The sequence below is a fragment of the Mesoplodon densirostris genome, chromosome 2 (assembly GCF_025265405.1).
Source record: "Mesoplodon densirostris isolate mMesDen1 chromosome 2, mMesDen1 primary haplotype, whole genome shotgun sequence".
Lineage (NCBI taxonomy): Eukaryota > Metazoa > Chordata > Mammalia > Artiodactyla > Ziphiidae > Mesoplodon > Mesoplodon densirostris.
Window position 1 is genome coordinate 6274152 of NC_082662.1, and position 18280 is coordinate 6292431.

The following is an 18280-nucleotide window of genomic DNA, read 5'->3' on the forward strand; positions in this document are numbered from 1 at the left end:
CGCCAGAGAGCCCCTTCCCCCCAGACAGTGCAGACGGGGCTCTCTGGAAGCTGTTTTGGAGGGTAAGCAGTGTGTTGGCAACGCAGAGAACCAAACCATCCCCCTGCCCCTCCGCACCCGGGGGGACCCAGGTCAGGACAACGGCCAATACGCCTCCCCCGCCCACCGCAGGGATGAGACGCAGTCCACCGGAGAACACACAGCCGCTGTAGTGTAGCTTGTTTTTATTTATGTCCACAAATATTTCAAAAAAATTACAAAATACTCAAATGGAGAGAACACAGAAGTCACAATTTCTGGGTGTCTACTCTGTTTACACTGTGTTATCTCATGGCAAACTACTCATATATACATTTAGCTTCAAGATATATATAAACGTAGCAAATCAGAATGTACACTCCGCTCTGCTGCTGCCGCAGCGAAGTGAAGCTCAAACCCGACGACAGTGAACAAGATACACATAAAACACGGAAAAGCAAAACAACTCCAAACGAACGGAGGAAACCCAAAAGGAGACCAAGGGGTCGGGCTTCAAAGACACCGTGAAGGTCTGGGGCCTCCGACACACGCTGCAGTTGACCAGGTGAGGGTTTCGGGTTGTGGGTTTTTAAATGGAAGAATCTCAGTGCTTCACCTGGGGACGTGGGGAGAAAACCAAAACCTAAGGAGAAAACGCCTTCAGACAGTTTTCAAGTACAGACTTCCAAGTACTTCAGCTCTCTCTCTTCTTTGGAAATGGACGAGAGAAAGAGAGAGAGAGAGAGAGAGAGAGAGGAGAAAAAGGAGGATAACTGAGCGGGAGGCGTCGCGTTCCACCCAAAGGGAGGAAAGCAGGCGGGGGCTTCCGTGCAGGAGCCGGGGCAGCAGGAGCGGCCCGAGTCCAGCAGGAAGGGGCCCGGCTCAGAGGCGCGGAGGCCGCAGAGCGGAGCCCGCCCTGATGGCACGTCACTAGCCCCGGGGACACAAACGCCCCTGGCCAACGCGGCCACTCAAGCGATGACAAAGTGTTCATCTGAGCTTGCCTCCCCCCAAGGAGCTAAAGTTAAGGCAGAAATGGAATGAGAGAAAACGAAAGAAAAAACCTACGAACATTTTCAACAGACAAAACCATCCTCTATCTGTCCCAACGGAAACCGAACGTGGCTTTAGTGGACACTGGAAATGCCCGAGGCAAGTGTGAATCCGGAACCTGAATCTGAGCTATCGCCTGCTGGTTTCTGGGTCAAAGCGCCAGCCTCTTGTCCCGCCCCCTCTGTGGCTCCGGTCCTGGACGCGCTCCACATCCACTGACCCCCAGGCGGGAACTCCGCGCACCACGGCAGAAAGAGCCCCCGAGAGGCTGAGAGAAGAGGAACAGAAAAGGTCACGTCCTGGCAGAAAGCGTGATCAACAGGTGCAGAAGGTCCTCCCAACTTCCCCACCCTCTGCTCTGGAGAAAGTGCAGCACGGGGCAACTCAGAAAGCCAAGGTGGGCTCTCTGGGCCACCTGCCCCCAGGTGGAGCTGCCTCTCACTCCACGTCCACGGCTGTGACCCCCGTCCTGCTTCCAGGAGGAAGAGCTGGACGCCAGGTATCTCCCTGTCCGACGTGGGTCCCTGTTCCTGGGGTAGCACACAGGCCACCACCCACAGCCGGACCAACTCCGGGATCTCCCTCACTCCAAAGTAGCCTCGGGCTGGGGCAAGGACAGCCTGGCCTCACCACAAGAAGATCCAAATGATGACACGCACGAAAAAGCAGATTTCTAACAGATCCCTTTGGCAAGCATATGTGCTGAGTGACTTACAGGGAATCGTTTCCTTGGATTTTCTAAAATGTTTTGTTTACGAAATTGTCCAAGTATTAAAAAAGGCAGTTCATTCAGAACAATCAAATGCGTGTGCAGAGAAATCTATAAGGAAATCTACAATCAGACACACAGAAACATGTGCTTTCGATCCCTCAGAGACAGAATGGGGGACATTTAACTCCTACGCTCCTGGTGCAAGATGAGAGGTTCAAGCTAACAGATGTCTGCACCGCTGGCAAAGCACAAGCTGGGAACAGACAGAAGTGAAAACCAAAGCAGCACAACAAAGAAACGGTTTGTAACACTGTCCCTGCAAACCCCTGGCTGCTCCCTGCTGTGCCCAAACCTAGTCCCAAGCTTTTGCCCGTTTGTAACTAGTAACGCCCATCTGTTCCCTTTAATTAAAGGGATAATTATATATAACTTTTTATTAAAAAATCAACTCTGTATTCTGTCAACAGCTGGTAGGAATTCACAATTAGTGACATGGCTGGAAAAAATAGATCAGAATAGTAGTTTGTGGAAGAAAAAAAAGGCTGTTCTAAAATTTATTTACAGACGTAAAAAGCCATGCGCAAAACTTCCTCAAATTATGAAGATTTCCTACAATGTATTAAAATAAAAGATTTTTTAAAAATTACAGCTCTTGGATTCCAAACTCATACGCTGCCTATCTGCAAACCTTGTGGGTTTTGGAACACACGCGGCTGAGTGTGTCTGCACGCACAGTGAAGGGTGTGAACTGGATTCTAGCACCTACTGAAGAAATCAAGGAAGGAAAAGAAAACTAAAGCCAAACCCCAAGATTGCAGGGGAGTTTTCTGAATGTTCAGTCCAGTCCAGGCCTCACTAAGTTTCTGGGGGACTGTCATGCAGGGAGACCCAAACCAGTCTCAAGGAATCCTCTCTACAAACGAACACTAGTATGCTGATACGTTTTTAGTTGTGGGGTTTTAAATATATAAAGAAATCTTTAGAAGATATTCTTTTTGCTTTTGCAGCTCCTATTGTATGTAAAAAGTCCTGTTTCTCCCCCAAGAATTGGGGTTTCCACAGCCAGCGTTAACAAATAAATAACTTATAACTGCTTGTCACCTTCCTTCTTCAGTCGACTGGAAAGAGGGGGTGGAAAAAAAAAAGGAAAAAGTTATCAGCGTCAGGCCTGGGTAGGCCTGCAGCTGGAGGGCCCAGATGCCCGGGGCAGCCTCCACACCGCTGACTCCCGCCCTGTCTCCCCTCCTCAAGACGGCTCCACAGCAGGCCCAAGAGGCCGGGCTGGGGGTGGGGGTGGGGCGAGGGGGAAGAGTCCGGCGCTTGTCGACACGGGGGGGTGGGGGGGTGGGGGGGTGGGCGGAGTGTGGGTGCAGCCGGGAGGGGCGGGAGGGGGTCGGGGACCCACAGGTCGGGGAGGTGGGAGCCTGGCCTCCCTCACAGCCCCTCCCACCTCACCTGTAATAATCTTCCTGACTTGGGAGGTGGCCACCATGCATGTGCGGGTGTCCGTGCAGCCACTGCTGCTCCATGGCCAGTCTCTGCAGCTCTGCCGACTGGGCGTGCATGGCCTGCAGCTGGTGGGCCGCCGACATGGGGGGTGGGATGGCCCCAGGCAGGTCTCGGGGGTAGGGGGTGCCTGCCAAACACAGAACAGCCTCTGAGACAGAAAGGCCAGGATGAGGCTGGCAAGGAGCTCGGGTCAGGAGGGAGCCTCCCAAGGGGACGGGCAAGAAGCCACCTCACCGGCAGGCAGCACCGGAGCAGAGCCCCCACCCACCCGCAAGAGAGAAGTGCAGCTCCCGGACCCCCTGGCCCTGGGCCCCGTCCTCCTCAGCCTACTGACTGGTCCTCACAGAGGCCTGCCCTCAGCCCTCCTCTGAGTTCGGCACTCCGCTATCTCTTCCCTGCCCACCATCGTCCCGGCTCCTGATATACGTTTACACCCCTGACCCCCGGCTCCCTGGGGACAGGAGTCTGCCTGCCTTGTTCCCAAGGAGCCTCCCAACACTCAAGAGGTATGTGCTGAATACACGAATACATGAACGAACGGGGACGCTGCGGCAGACCACCCCCCCCAGCTCTGCCCTGGACCCCACCCCTTCCCCAGGCGCGCTCTTACCAAAAACTGGATGGCGAAGCATCTCGTGCTCGTGGGGGGGCTGTCCAAGCAGAGGGCTGGGGAGGGTGCCAGGGGGGTAGGGAAAGCGAGCCAGGTGCGGGCCAGCGGTCAGGGGGTCAACCAGCGGGTGAACTGGGCCTGCTGAACCTAGGAAAAGGGGCAGAAGTGCACATGCAGGCGGCGCAGGGCTCTGGGGGGGCCTCTCGCCGTTTGCCCTCGTTGGCGGCAACTCCCAGGGACCTGCTCCTCTCCACGGCTGGCTTCTGGTCACCAGGGCCGCCAGCAACCCCGACCCAAAGTAGCTGTAGCCCTCCGCGGCCTCCCCGTCCCTACAGCGGAGCTCTGGAGGGCCGCAAAGTGAAGAGCTGGCCACGACTTTCCTCCCCCTCCCCCCCTCCTTCTCAGTGCGCCCGCAGGCAAAGCCTCCCCATCCTCGTTTCGCCCAGGACCCTGGATCAGCAGATCCCGCCTGGCCGACTGCCCCAGGCCCCCCTGTGCCTTCAGGTCCACAGGAACCCCAGGGCCGCTCCAGCCCTGCCCCAGCCAGCGTCCCCCCTCCCAGCTCGGCTGGACTGGCACCCTCCCCAGGGCTGCCTCCCGAGCCCTTCAGCCACAGGACCCGAAGGCAGCCAACAGAGCAGGCGCTGCCGGACGGGGGCTCACTAAGCCCCGCCCTCCACAGACCTCCCGGCCGCGCCCCCCGCATGTCCTCTGCCCTTGGCTCCCTGGAGTCCCCACCTTGGTGGAGGGGGTCCTGCTGGTGGAGGTGGAGGTGCGAGTGGATGTGGGAGTGCTGGTGGTGGTGCGGGGTCACGTTGAACATCTGCAGCCGCGCCAGGGGGTCGCTGGTCAGCGAGGCCATGCGCTCGGCGTGGATGCGCTCGGCCGCCAGTCTGTCCGGGTAGCTCATTTCGGGCCGCAGCTGGGGGCCCGCCAGGGCCAGTCTCTCCCTCTCCAAGGGGTTCAGGCCAGGGTGGAAAGACGCGAAAGGGTGGGGGCCGGCGGCGGGGGGGATGGTGAGGGCGCCGTGCCGGGCGAAGTGCTCCATGGGGTTGGCGGCCGGGTGCAGTGGGTCCAGCTCCGGGGGCTTCACCTCGAAGCCCGGCTTCATCCGCTCCCGCAGCTCGCGCTCCCGGATCTCGCGCTCCCGGATCTCGCGTTCCCGGAGCTCCCGCTCGCGGATGGTGGGGTCGACGTTGTAGAGGCCGGGCATGTGGTAGGCCAGCAGCGGGTCGGTGGGGTTGAGGGGCACGTAGAAGGGGTGGTTACGGTTGGTGGGCGACATGACGTGGGGCCGGGCGTACTCGCTCAGAGTCCGGAGGGCCGGCGTGTCGGGCCCGATGTACGGGGGCACGGCCGCGATGGTGGTGGGCGGGGGCTCGAAGGAGGGCCGCATGTGGCCGGGACCCCCGAGCTGGGGGTCGCCGAGGCGGCCTTCGTGCGCCGAGCTGGACGCCTTCTGCTAAAGAAAAAGAGGCCGTGAGGGCTGGGCGCGCCCAGCCGCCGGCCCAGCCAACTGGGTCCCCCCGTGCCCCAGACCCAGACCCGGACCCGGCCCAGCCGAGGTCCAGGCCCTGCAGTGGCGGGGCACCCAGGGCCCGGATGGGTCCGCGTATCTGGGACACAGAGGCAACGCGGGTGGCTGCCGAGAGGGCCCACCCGCGAAGCGAGCGCGGGGACCGGCCCTCGGGAGCCCTCCACGCAGGGCAGGCTGCCCGCCGACTCACGGCCGCTCGCTCCGCCTCCCGCTCCCGCTCGCGCTCCCGCTCGCGCTCCTTCTCTTTCTCCTTCTCCCGCTCCCGCTCCTCTCGCGCCTTCTGCTCGGCCTCCCGCTTGGCCTTCTCGATGGCCTCCTCCCTCTTCTTGGCCAGCTTGGACCCCGCCAGAGGCATGAAGTACAGGTCTGTCCGCGCACACGAGTTGTAACCCCGGTCCAGGTGTTTGTAGAACCTAAAAAAGCCCCGGGTCTCACTGGGGTCCCTGCCGAGGTCCCAGATGCCCAGCTGTCCCTGCCCCAGACGTGCCTGGTTCCCGGGGACCAATACCTGGCGGACTGGCTGGCGTGGCTGGGGGTATCCACCACAGTGGGCTCAGGGGACGGGCTCCGAGGCGGGGGAGGGGGGCTCTCGGGCTCCTCAGCTTCGTCCAGGGCCTCTTCCTTGACCTGGACGGTGGGCAGCGGGCAGGCTGCCCCCCCAGCTACGCTGCCTCCCGCAGCGACGGGGGCAGAGCAGGGCGGCTGGGCCGAGGGGCCAGGCCCCGCCGGGGGGGTGGAGGTGGAGGTGCAAGTCGGAGGGGTGATGGGAGGAGGGGCCGCAGGGGCAAAGGGGTGCTGGGCAAACGGGGGCTGGGGGGGGACCGGGTGGAGGCCCGTGGGGGGGTGGGAGGCAGGGGCCAGGCTCTGGCTCTGGGTCAGCACGGGGGGCTGGGCCGGGGAGGAGGGCAGAGGCTGGCTCTGGGGCATGAGCTGCAGGGGAGGGGGGTGGGCCGAGGGCGGGTGGTGCGTGGACAGGGAGCTCAGGGGCTTCAGGGCCGGAGGGGGCGGGAGGTTGGCGTTCATGGAGAAGGGCGAGGGCCCCGAGAGGTGAGGCGTGTGCTTGTGGGCCTGGGGCGCCGGCAACTGGGGGATGGGTGTGGTGGGCGGGGGCTTGATGTGGGGCATGGCCAAGGGCGCGGGTGGCAGGGGCTGCTCCCGAGGGGGCTGCGGGGGCTGCAACGCTGACTGAGAGGCGGGCGGCTGCAGGGAGGCATGAGGGTGGGCCGCCGCCTGGGAGGCCTGCGGAGGGAGGCCGAAGGGCTGCGGGGGGCCTGGGTGCTGCAGCAGCGGCCCAGCCTGGAGGCCGTGAGGGCCGGGCGGGCCCTGACCGTGCAGGGGGGGCTGGGGGTGGGGCGGGCCGGGGGTGGCACCGGCCGGCCCGGTCAGCGGCTGCAGCGGGGGGTGCGGTGAGGGCAGCCGCTGTGCGTGCAGGGCGGGCGCCTGCTGGACGTGGGCGTGGGGAGCGGGAGCCGAGGACGCCTGCGGCTGGGTGGGGGGCTGGGAGGTCGACGGGGAGCCCTGCGACGGGGTGGTGGCGGTGGGCGTGGGCCCTGGCGTGGGTGGCTGGGCAGTCCCTGCCGCGGCCGACGAGGGAGCTGGAGCGGCCCCACTGGGAGCCTGCAAGGCCGGGGGCTGGGCCTGCAGCATCTGCTGCTGGGCCGAGGAGTCGGAGTCGCTCTCGTTGTCCTGGGGGCTGGGGATGCTGGGGGATGTGCTACGATTGTCCTGGTCGATGTCTTTGGGGTCACTGCTGCCCTCATCATTGACGCTGCGGCTGTCCGAGCTCTCTCCCTCGCCTTCGGACGGCGAGTTGGGCCGACTGATCTCCTAGGGCCAGAGAGAGGAGGGCGGACGCTCTAGGGGGAGCTGGGGCGCCCTCTGCCCTGCCGCACGGTGAGGTTTGGCAGATGAGGCAGCACGCGCGGCTCCGGGGACCACGGGTCCTGCCTGGACCCGGCCAGTCTCGGGGGCCGCTCTCTAGGCCCCTCCCTGGGAGACGGGACACGACCTCCGCCCAGCGAGAATCCGGGCTGGGGCTTCTCAAGGGACATTAGCTTCCAGCTGTAGTCAGCGTGGCTCAGCCACAAATCTCACCTGGGTTTTTGTCTTCTTGGAGCTGGTCCTGTCGGCCTCATCCGTATCAGAGGCCACCTTCTCCCGCTGGCGCTTGGTGCTCTTGAGAGGGGACGAGGCTTCCTCCTTCACCTTCTGAGGCGGGAGAGCCCACAAAAGGAGACTCAGGCTGAGGGAGGATGGGCCGGCAGCCTCGGGGCGGGGGGGTTGGGGGGTGGGGTGCGGGTGTGTGTGTGTGTCAACTGCTTGCTGACACCTGGCCCCCTGCACGCCACGCGCCATCCCCCAAAACAAGTAAGCTCTGGAAGAGGCCAGTGGGCCCAGGAAGGAACAAGTATCTGGGGATGGGAAACTCAAGGCAGAGGTGGCCCCCAAAGGTCTGTGCTGGGAACTGCATGGACCCCCATTCTCCAGGCCCCAGGCCAAGGCACTGATGGTGCCCAGGAGGCTCCACGAGTGACTGAGGGACACGGAGAAGCTGAGCACCGACTCAAGCAGCCCGGGTTTCAAGGGGAGGGTGGGCCCAGCACCTCACCTTGGCCGACTTCTTCACCGTCTCTGCTTTACTGTCGTTGCTGGAGGTGCTGGCAGCGCTGGGGGAGTTCCGGCCGCTGGAGCGGATGTCTTCATTGATGGGCGAGGCGCGACCATCAGGGCTGGCTGGCTGCTTCTTCCGACCACTGCGCAGTGTAGACATCTGTCCACCCCAACCGGAGGCTGGTGAGACTGGGCCCCAGTTCCCACACCGGCCACCTGAGCCCCGCTCCCAGGCAGGAGCCTCCAGAGCAGGTCCACCAACAGCCTCGCGGCAAATCCCAGCCCCTGGCCAACCACGGGGACCCCTGGCTGTCCCTGGCTGCACAGGGGTCGCCACGGGGTGAAGAAAGGAGGGGGTGAACGGGCGGGTTTACATGGAAAAGAGGGCGATTCTCAGCTTACACCCGAAGCGCTCGTCTCCAGGGACTGTCCTGAATGAGGCGAGCCTGCCTGAGGGCAGAAGTCGGGAGGGCAGCCCTACTCCGCGAGTTCCCCGAGGGACAGTTACACCTGAAGTCACCTCACCCTTTCTGTTTGCTCCACGTTAACTGCCCGCCCCTCCCACCAGATCCAAACACACACACTTGCTGATTTCACCTGACAGGACGGAAGTGACCCAAAGAGATGAGCAGTCAAATAATGCAGCTCAGCTCCTAAAACCACCAGGCCTTCAGCATGTTTCTGCAAAGCCATGGGGGCTCAGAAGAGACAGGGGTACAGCAATTCACACTGGTCTACCAGCTCCCCAAGGAAGATGCAAGGGAGGGAGAGAACAGAGGGCTCTTCCCAGCCCCACAGGCAAAAAGCTAATTAATGCCTTCGGGCAAGTCATTTCACCTTCGGGGGGTCTGTTTCTCTACCCGAAATGAAACACACCTACCATCCTCCCTCTGATGGGCGCAAGCCCCCAGCCTGCTAGGAACCTGGAAAAGCGGTCTGGCTGCCTGGCCACGGGGACTCACCGAGCCACGACTCCGCCGTGTCCTCATGCTATGTTTCCCACTGGGCCCATCGTCTTCCTCTTTCACAGGTTTGAACATAAATGGTGGGGGGTCCACGGGCTTCTCGATGGGGGGTAGCTCGCCGTATTTCTTGAAGTGAATGCGGCAGTCTGTACAGAGCAGGATGTTCTCCCGGCCCCCGTGGTGCCAGTCTTTGGAGGCTGTGCGAGGGAAGAGGGGCGGGGGTGCCAACCTCAACAACCAGCGCCCCTGGGGACAGACATCGGAGCAGGGAGGCCCTTCCATGGGCTCAGCTGACCCCGGTGTCACGAGAACCATGTAGCGCTGAGCTTGGACAAACACGTGTCACCCAGACCACAGAGGTACTAGTGTCGCCCTGCTCTCCCCCTGGAAGGGAGAGGACTTCAGGACTACCCACCACCCACGCCTCATCTCAGGAGACCCCGGAAGAGCTGGCAGCAGGCTCCCAGGGAACACAGGCCCCGACCTCGAACAAGCCTGTCCTACCCACTGGGCGGCACTCCATCCTGAACGCTAACAGGAGAGTCAAGTAAAACAAAGATCTTCAACTTCCTAAGTAACCCTGAAGACAATGCGAATGTCAAGTCACTGACTGCCCAGACAGGCCTCCGATTCGATTCCCCAAACGTGCAGAACCGGAAGTGCCCGAGCCTGGCCGTTCCAGCGCAGGGCCCCCTGCCCACCACGCCCCACTTACTGGTGCTGAAGCAGTGGCGGCAGGCGTAGCCCTTCAGCTCCTGTTCGCTGTCCTCACTGTCGAAGTCATCCTCACTGGCTGAACTCAGGTCCACTGGGCATGATGCACACACAAGGGGGTGGGGGGAGACACCATCATGCTGGGCCAAGACCACCCGTCACCTCTGACCTGCCCCAGGCTCTGAGCCAACAGTCAGAGTGGCCCAGCAGGCTGGGTGGGGCACTGTTCACAAAGGACCACTCTGAATTTCTCAGGGCCAGTCGTCAGAACAAAGAACTTGTGTTATGAGGGGTGGTACCCGAGGGTCTGCCCTGCCACTCCGCGGGGGGACTGCTGTCACCCCTCAATCCCGGGGTGGCTGGCACTGATGCCCACAGCTGGTGGACATGAACAGGGCAAAGTGCACCTGCGACGCCCTCCCTGACATCCTGAGGAATTCCCTCTCCATCAAGCCCTAGCCCCTCCGGCCCTATGGGATTATTTCTTGTTTGCGTAAGCAACGTAAGCGGCCCTCAGGCTGAGTGCCCTGAGCCAGGGCAGAACCCCAGGGCACTACTCTAGTTTTCAGAGGTTAAGAAGGTGTGGGCTTCACTGTCATATCAGATTGCAAGTCACAGGGGACCAAGAGGAGAATCACAATAAAGTAGCAGGAAAAAGAAGAAAACGTTAATCTGACCGTACTGCACCCAATACAAGTGCAGTACACCATCGGCTAAGGGAAAACGTCCTCTGAAGTCATCAATAACGCCTCAGGCCAAGGCCAAGGCTTATATTTTTGTAAAAGATGATGTTGAGTTTAAGGAAAATCTAAATGTACGAATAGTTTGTAAAACTCTCCCTACCAAATCCCCCGAGTCAGTGAGACACTTAGGTCAGGCTTTGTACCTCCCCGCCCCACACACACGAGAGCTGTGCCAGGGATGCCTATGAAAGCAGGCCCACCCACAGCTGGGACATGTGGCTGCGTATGCAAAGCCCCCACTTACAGAATTCACTGGACGGGGGTCTGGAGGGCGTGTTGACGGGCGTGGATGCAGTGCGGGTCTTAATCCTCCTGAACACGGCCTGCCTGCGGTGCCTGCGGTGAGCTCGGGAGCTGGCTGCTTCCGGGGTTTTCTTCCAGTAGTAGTAGAAGGTGATCAGTTCTCCCTGCACGAAAGAAGGGCCGGCTGGGAGGGAAGCGCGCTCGTCCTAGCACTGCCTCTTGCACCGTGAGCAGAGGCTGGCTTTACGAAAGCTGTCCGGAGGCCTGCGCTCCCTCAAGACACACCTGCAGAGCTGCCGGGCCACTGGGGCCAGACCCTTGGAGCGTTAACTTCTAGACATCAGGAACCTTCATTTGCTCAACAGCTATCTGCTAGGTGCCTACTATGTGCAGATGCCGCCACTATTCTAAGCACTGGAGGTGCATCAATACATCACTGACAGAAAGGAAGATCCCTGCCCTCCAGCTGTGTGTGTGTGTGTGTGTGCATGGGTGCACAGACAGAGGATGATCTCTTCACAGCGTTTCAGTGAATCCACACAGGGGCGACACAGAAATACCCGGCCAGTTAGACCAATCCAGAAACCAAAGCAAACGACTGAGGTGGCAGGGACTGAGGCCAGGAGGGAGGTCAGGAAGAACAGACCCCAAACCCAGGCAAATGCTCTACAGCCGAATGCCCACCCCGGACCAGCTGGCACTGGGTGCTGAAGGCGAGACCGGGGCCTGGCGAGAAAGATTAAGAGTGGACACAGCACACAGTGGTGCTGGGTGGAGATGAAAGGCCACATGTCACGAGGTCAGTGTTTCAGGCCAAAGGAGCTCCTCGTTTCATGCATGGCCCAAAAGAAAGGGAGGCAAGACATCTTTCTAAACAAAACAGCAAGTGGACATGAGTCCAAGTGCAACTTGAAAAAAAAAAGTGTTTTTGGCACTCCCAGCCCCAAGGGGCTCAACGGGCACACCATACGTGTACACACACAGGGGGGTGGGGGTGGGGGACGGTCGTATGGTGTGTTCCACTAACCCTGGCTGACAAAAGACTGTTTTCTTAAAACAAACACCCCAAGATAAAGTGCCTCTACTTGGAATGTTTAAAAAACAGTTAAAACAGACTTCCCTGGTGGTGCAGTGGTTAAGAATCTGCCTGCCAATGCAGGGGACACGGGTTCCAGCCCTGGTCCGGGAAGATCCCACGTGCCGCAGACCAACTAAGCCTGTGCACCACAACTACTGAGCCTGCGCTCTAGAGCCCATGCTCCACAACAAGAGAAGCCAAGGCAATGAGAAGCCCGTGCACTGCAATGAAGAGTAGCCCCTGCTCACCACAACTAGAGAAAGCCTGCGTGCAGCAATGAAGACCCAATGCAGCCAAAAATAAATAAATTAAATAAATAAATTTATTTTTTAAAAAACCAGTTAAAACAGTAAGAGAGCCTCAATCACACTGATCTTCCCTAATTAAATCAATACTGTAGAAAGTCAGTTAACCTGACAGACGGTATCTTGGGACGTGTCCCTGGCAGGGGGGAGGCAGAAGGTGTGTGGTGGTGCGCCCCGCATCCGAAGGTGGGAGCTACTTGGCCAGAGCCCACCCTGCCTCACAGAAGGCTCTCTGCCTTGTGAATGGAGGGGCCACAAAAGAGAAGCGAAGATCCTGTCCTCCAGGGACCTGAGGTCTAGCTGGAAAGACCAGTGTTGACGAGACTGAAAGAGACAGAGAAGCACAGGTACCACACAATGAACTCCTGGGGCTGGTGGAGTGCCCAGTCAGATGAGGTTTCAATGAACACACCCCCAGAAGGAACGGCCTGGGAACCCAACGGCAAGTAAGCTGGGAGAGGAGTGGGCGGATCTGAGGTGGGGAAATGGCTTCCGCAAAGCAGGTGACGCACGTGTGCTGAGTACTCGCTACTGAGAGCTGGATTCTTTTCTTTTCTTTTTTTTTGAGGAAAAAAAGGTTAGACTTTATTTTATTGCCCAGATTCTATTTTTATCTCCAGAGAGCTGGATTCTTTCTGCATTTTTTTTCTTTTTGGCTGCATTGAGTCTTTGTTGCTGCGTGCGGGCTTTCTCTAGTTGCGCCGAGTGGAGGCTACTCTTCGTTGCGGTACACGGGCTTCTAATTGCGGTGGCTTCTCTTGTTGCAGAGCACGGGCTCTAGGCACGTGGGCTTCAGTAGTTGTGGCTTGTGGGCTCTAGAGCGCAGGCTCAGGAGTTGTGGCTCACGGGCTTAGCTGCTCGGCGGCACATGGGCTCTGCCTGGACCCGGGCTCGAACCCGTGTCCCCTGCATTGGCAGGCGGATTCTTAACCGATGCGCCACCCGGGAAGTCCCATCTCTGTGCATTTTCTAAGACACAGAACCACAGCTGTCATCAGACCCTTAAAGGATCTGTGATTCAGGGACTCCTGACCAGCTCCCACAAGGCTACAGCCTGTATCTCTTGGAGCTGTGGCTGTGCTTTAGTCTTTCCAAGCACCACTGAACGAAACGCTAGGGACTGCCAGTGTTTTAAGAGATGAAGCATGACCCCAGGCCAAGGAGGCCAGGAACCAGCCACCAAGGACACTTCCCACCCCCTGTTCAGTTCCATGAGATGGTAACTGAACAACAAGGGAAAATGTAGGAATTGCCCTTGGATTCCTACCTTGTCTATTACATGTCAGACCACAAATGCAGGCTGTACGATGGTCCCCATGGTGAGTGGAGTATCCTGAGCCCCTAAGGTCTCGATCTAAGAAACCTCCCGCTTCTGCCTCTTTACTTCCTACCTTCCTGACTTGGAAAGTCATTTATCTATACTGATCTTTTGCTGTTGGCAGGCTCAAACTCATAAATCCACTAGGGGATTAAGAGACCTGTGCTGACATAAAAGTGACCTGGCTCTGGTTTTCCTACGAGAAAACACAGAACAGAAGCCAAGGCAGGTCAGTGTCACCCTTCAAACACTGTGTCAGAGTGGCGCGCTTCATCAGTTCAAAAGGGCAGCTGGTGCAGTAAATCATGGCCCAATCCCAGGGCTGGAAAAAAGAATGAGGAAATCCAAAGTGGTTCCTGTTCCTCCCACCTCCACCTATAGCTGAAGCTGTTTTAGGGGTCAAGGGTGACAGAGGCCTCGGATGGTGGAAGGAAACAAAAATGGGCGAGAAACCTGGAGGGGAGGCACGACCACCAGCGTCTCTGTCACACCTCGGTCTGACGTGAAGGCTGTGAACAAGAGCCGCCCTGACGTTTCTGCTCAGCCCTGGTCCGTGTGCACTACTGACTCACACGGTTATGAGGGATCCTTTCTATGTCTCACACGTGAATGTTCTGAAGGAGTTTCAAATGGTATCAAAAGATGGCATGGGGACTTCCCTGGTGGCGCAGTGGTTAAGAATCTGCCTGCCAATGCAGGGGACACGGGTTCGAGCCCTGGTCCGGGAAGATCCCACATGCTGCAGAGCAACTAAGCCTGTGCGCCACAACTACTGAGCCTGCACGCCACAACTACTGAAGCCTGCGCTCCGCAACAAGAAAAGCCAGTGCAATGAGAAGCCCGTACACTGCAACGAAAAGTAGCCTCCGCTCGCCACAACTAGAGAAAGCCCGCGTACAGCAACGAAGACCCAACGCAGCCAGATATAAAATAAAATAAAGTAAAATAAAATAAAATAGAAACAGCTTTTAAACAAGGAGCCCAGAACAGATTCCACCATCTGAGTACCAAGGATCAAAATGACCGAGTCTGAAGGACTGTTGACATTAAAATGAAAGAATATAAATTTCAAAATTCAGGAAGATAGGGGAGTGACGAGAAATCTCATACACTGCTGGTGGAAATGTAAAATGGTCAAAGCACTTTGTAAAACCGTTTGGCAGTTCTTAGAAAGCCAAATAGGTACCATACGACCTAGCAAATGATTCGACTCCGAGGTGTTTACCCCAAAGGAATAAAAACATATGTGCACACGAAGACTTTTATACAAGTGTTCATTAAACTTTACTCTTCATAGCCAAAAACCGGAACAAGTCAAACAGCCCCTCAACGGGAAAACGGATAAACATATTATGGTACACCCACTCACAAGAATACCACTTGGCAGTAAAAAGGAACAAACTACTGAGGGATACAACCAATGGATGAATCTCAAAGACATCATGTTGAATGAAAGCAGCCAAACACCAAAGGGTGCATCCAGACTGTGTGATTCCATTCCAGAAAAGACAAATGAGTGGTCACCTGGAGTCTGGAGCATGAGGGGTAGGCAACGGAGATCTTCTGGGGTGATGGGGCTGGTTCTATACATCGACGGTGGTGGTGTTACATGGATGTATATTACATGGATGTATACAGCTGTCAACACTCACTGAACTTGTGCACTTCAAGTGGGTGCATTTTTATGATCTATATGGTAAGCACACCATACATCAATGAGTTGACTACAAAAGAAAAAGAAAAAAATCCAGACCAGGTTTTATCAGCTGCCTCTCAACCACTGTAATGTCTAGGAAGGGATTAAACATTGGAATGGAGCAAATCTAGGAGGATTAGAAACAGTATATTGGTGACTGCATGGGTGGCTAGGTCATGAGCACAAACAAAAGAATATGTCGGGGAAAGCTTTCGTTCTACAAATAGGGAGCGAAGCAGCTCGAGGCCTCACCAGGAATGAAGTCAATTGAACTTTAATCAAACATGCATAGCGTGTGCTGTGGAGACCCACTGCACATAAATTCAGGGAACAAAAGCTGTTGCAGAAATCAATAGCTTACTGAAACATTAACACAGGCAATCACTGATCAAAAGGCAGCTCCACAAAGGCAGCCTTGCAAATGAGCTCCTGCTTGCGTTGCAAGCGCACACAGAGGCATAAACGCTGTCGACACGAATGGCCTGTAACCATCATTTTGTCCCCAGTGCTCGAACCTCATCCCGCAACAAGGTCTCACAGTCAACACGCCTCGCGTCTCGGGGCAGAACTGCACAGGCTCAAGGAACTAAACTGGTTTAGTGCCTGGGCAAAGAAGCAAAGGAAGGGGCTGACGTCATCTCCCAGAGAAAGCCGGCGCGCAGCAACGAAGGCCCAACGCGGTCAAAAATAAACAAACAAACAAACAAAATATATATATTAAAATAAAGAATGGATAAACAACAAGGTCCTACTGTATAGCACAGGGGCTATATTCACTATCCTGTGGTGAAGCATAATGGAAAAGAATATTAAAAAAAAGAATGTCTGCATGTGTGTAACTGGGTCACTTTGCTGTCCAGCAGAGATGGGCACAACATTGTAAATCAACTCGACTTCAATTAAAAAAACAAGATAATTTCTTTCTCTGAAGTAAGATGAGCTACATGTCTTCTCTCTAAGGGACCTTGGGGAAATGAAAGCATAGAAGAGACTGTTGAAGAGGAAGGCGCTGTAGGCACTTCAAGTATCAAAGGTTCGTCGTCAGGGAGCACGTCTGTCCCCAGGACCATCACAGAGCAAGCTCCCCACGCCCCGGGTTCTCTCCCCGCAGCCCAGCACGAACTCCCCAGACACGGGCCCTCTGGGAGGCTAGTGCGGAGGCAGGAACAGGCAGTCGATTATTTTGATCCCATTACTGAAGCCTAAGGGTACAGCCAAGACTGAGTCCAATTTGCTGTAACTGTCACATAATTATTACTGCTATAACCATCACACAGAAGTCTCAACCCTCCAAGGTGGTGGAAGATGAGGTCCAGGGATCCCCGCCCACACACGGAGTCCAGGGTTGCCATCTATGATCAGGTCCTCTCTTTACAAGCCAAGGGAGGCCTCCGTCTTTTGTAAATAACCCTGTACACGCACACCTCGCTCTCCATTCAGGGTACACAACAGTGTTCCTTTCTCTTCCATTCTGACAACACGGTTCTGTGAACTGGCAGAAAACAACGATGCCCACTGGTCTTCGGTTAAGCTGTACTAAGCAAGGCCCTGGAAACCAGTCTCCTGCTTCCGGAACACGCAGGGAGGCAGGTGGGTACTGAACCCGGTCCCTGCACCGTACTCAGTGCCCAGCACCAGCCTCAGGAGGTACCCAGTGGGGGGCGCCCACAAGTGCCCTTTCTGCTGGTGAGGGGAAAGGGACTTCTCCTTTACCAAAGTTTCAACAGGCACCCTCCTCTCCTGGCCAAACACTGCCTACTAAGTGGGGGAGGGCTGGGGGGACAACAGAAGAGATGGGATGGAGCGGCAGGCCTGGAGCTGCTCATGATGATGGCATTATAAACACGGTTTCTTCTGAAGCTATTTTACAGGCACTTCAAGGCCACCTACCACAGTCAGCAGACAACGTGGTGGACAGGCCCTACGAAGTGGCAACTGACCTTCACACGCAACTGACACACCCCACTGCAGGGGTTAGAAAGTAGGCATTCAGAAGAAATTATCTTATTTCTCTAAGACGTATTATTAACTGTTCAGACGCTAAATAAGTATTTTAACTTGTGGAGCAAGCACCGCTAAGTGACCTCCACACAACGCCTGAAGTCAGCATGCCGATGGCCAATTAGCATCAGAGTGGTGTTCCTCTGCTAAAACTTCTGTTTGAAGAATGCCCTTCAGTCGCCATCTGGCTCCTTCTTTGGCGGTCCAGGTAAAACGGGTGAAGAAACCCACCACTATGGAGAGATCTAAAGCTTTAAAAAAAAAAAAAAAACACAAGTGTGTTTTTCCAGGGAGAAGGTCCAGGAAGCAATGAGTAGTTATGAAATAAGGCCCCAAACCCAGTGGGGCAGGAGGGAGAAGGAAACATGGCCCAGAGTTGCTTCGAGCTGCTTCATTCCCCAACCCAGGGCCCCCGGAAATGACACCGTGGCCACCAGAGCTGGTGCTAGGAAGCCTGCCTGGGACGTGTCTCCTGGGAAGAGCTGCTCTAACCAGAGCCGAGCTCAGGCCCTCTGATTTCCATGGCCACCTCTGCCTGGGAATTACAGCTGCATTGTTTCTTGGCAAAAACTACTAATTCAAGGGTAGTGAAGCAAGTCAGTTAAATTTCCTGGCACAGACTCCCAGGCAAGTCATTCTTTCCCTTCACTCCCTGAGGATTCAGGGGCTGAATCTGACAACTGTTTAGAACATCTGAGGTGAGAAGCCGGGCACTGGGTAGAACCGTCCACTGTCTTTAGGGGCAGCCACCTTTACAGATCTTTTTCCAGCAGGCAACTGGTTGTCTTCCAGCAACAACTCTGGTAATTAAAGCAATGCTGCCCTGGGCTCCTTCTTTTGTTAACCAACCGAATCCCCTAATCGCTAAAGGAGCCCCCAGCCAGCTGGCTCGGCTGCTAATCGTTAAATACCACCTCTGTGGTCTCGGAGTGCACTTGGGAGGACGATGACATGCTTGAAGGCGCGCAGCAGAAAACCACAGCCTCCTGACCTAGCGGGCCACGAGGGAGGAAGCCCCACGCGAGGGGGTATCCTGCTTCGGGGCAGGCTCCGGACGGACCCTCCTTACCCTCTTTACCCACATCCGGCTCCTTTCCTGGAGAGACAAAGGGAAGGGAGGAAAGGCAAGACCGTGGAAGTCCGGGAAGGCCTCCTGGGTGTAACTGGT

The 18280-nt window shown here is 56.9% G+C and overlaps 1 protein-coding gene across 5 annotated transcripts in view; it reads right to left on the reverse strand.

Moving 5' to 3' along the window:
* Positions 1–207: 207 nt before the first annotated feature.
* RERE (arginine-glutamic acid dipeptide repeats) overlaps positions 208–18280 on the reverse strand; it is a 429369-nt gene continuing 411296 nt past the window's right edge. For 4 of the 5 annotated variants that reach the window (XM_060088920.1, XM_060088919.1, XM_060088917.1 and 1 more), the window contains 11 exons: positions 10716–10878; positions 9730–9822; positions 9012–9211; positions 8048–8209; positions 7534–7647; positions 5948–7266; positions 5630–5852; positions 4641–5364; positions 3903–4049; positions 3239–3419; positions 208–2901 (listed from right to left, as the gene is read on the reverse strand). In XM_060088920.1, the coding sequence (XP_059944903.1) occupies positions 2868–2901; positions 3239–3419; positions 3903–4049; positions 4641–5364; positions 5630–5852; positions 5948–7266; positions 7534–7647; positions 8048–8209; positions 9012–9211; positions 9730–9822; positions 10716–10878 (3360 nt within the window). In that variant the 3' untranslated portion in view covers positions 208–2867. The remainder of the gene's footprint in view (positions 2902–3238; positions 3420–3902; positions 4050–4640; positions 5365–5629; positions 5853–5947; positions 7267–7533; positions 7648–8047; positions 8210–9011; positions 9212–9729; positions 9823–10715; positions 10879–18280) is intronic. The other variant, XM_060088918.1, reaches the window with a different exon arrangement.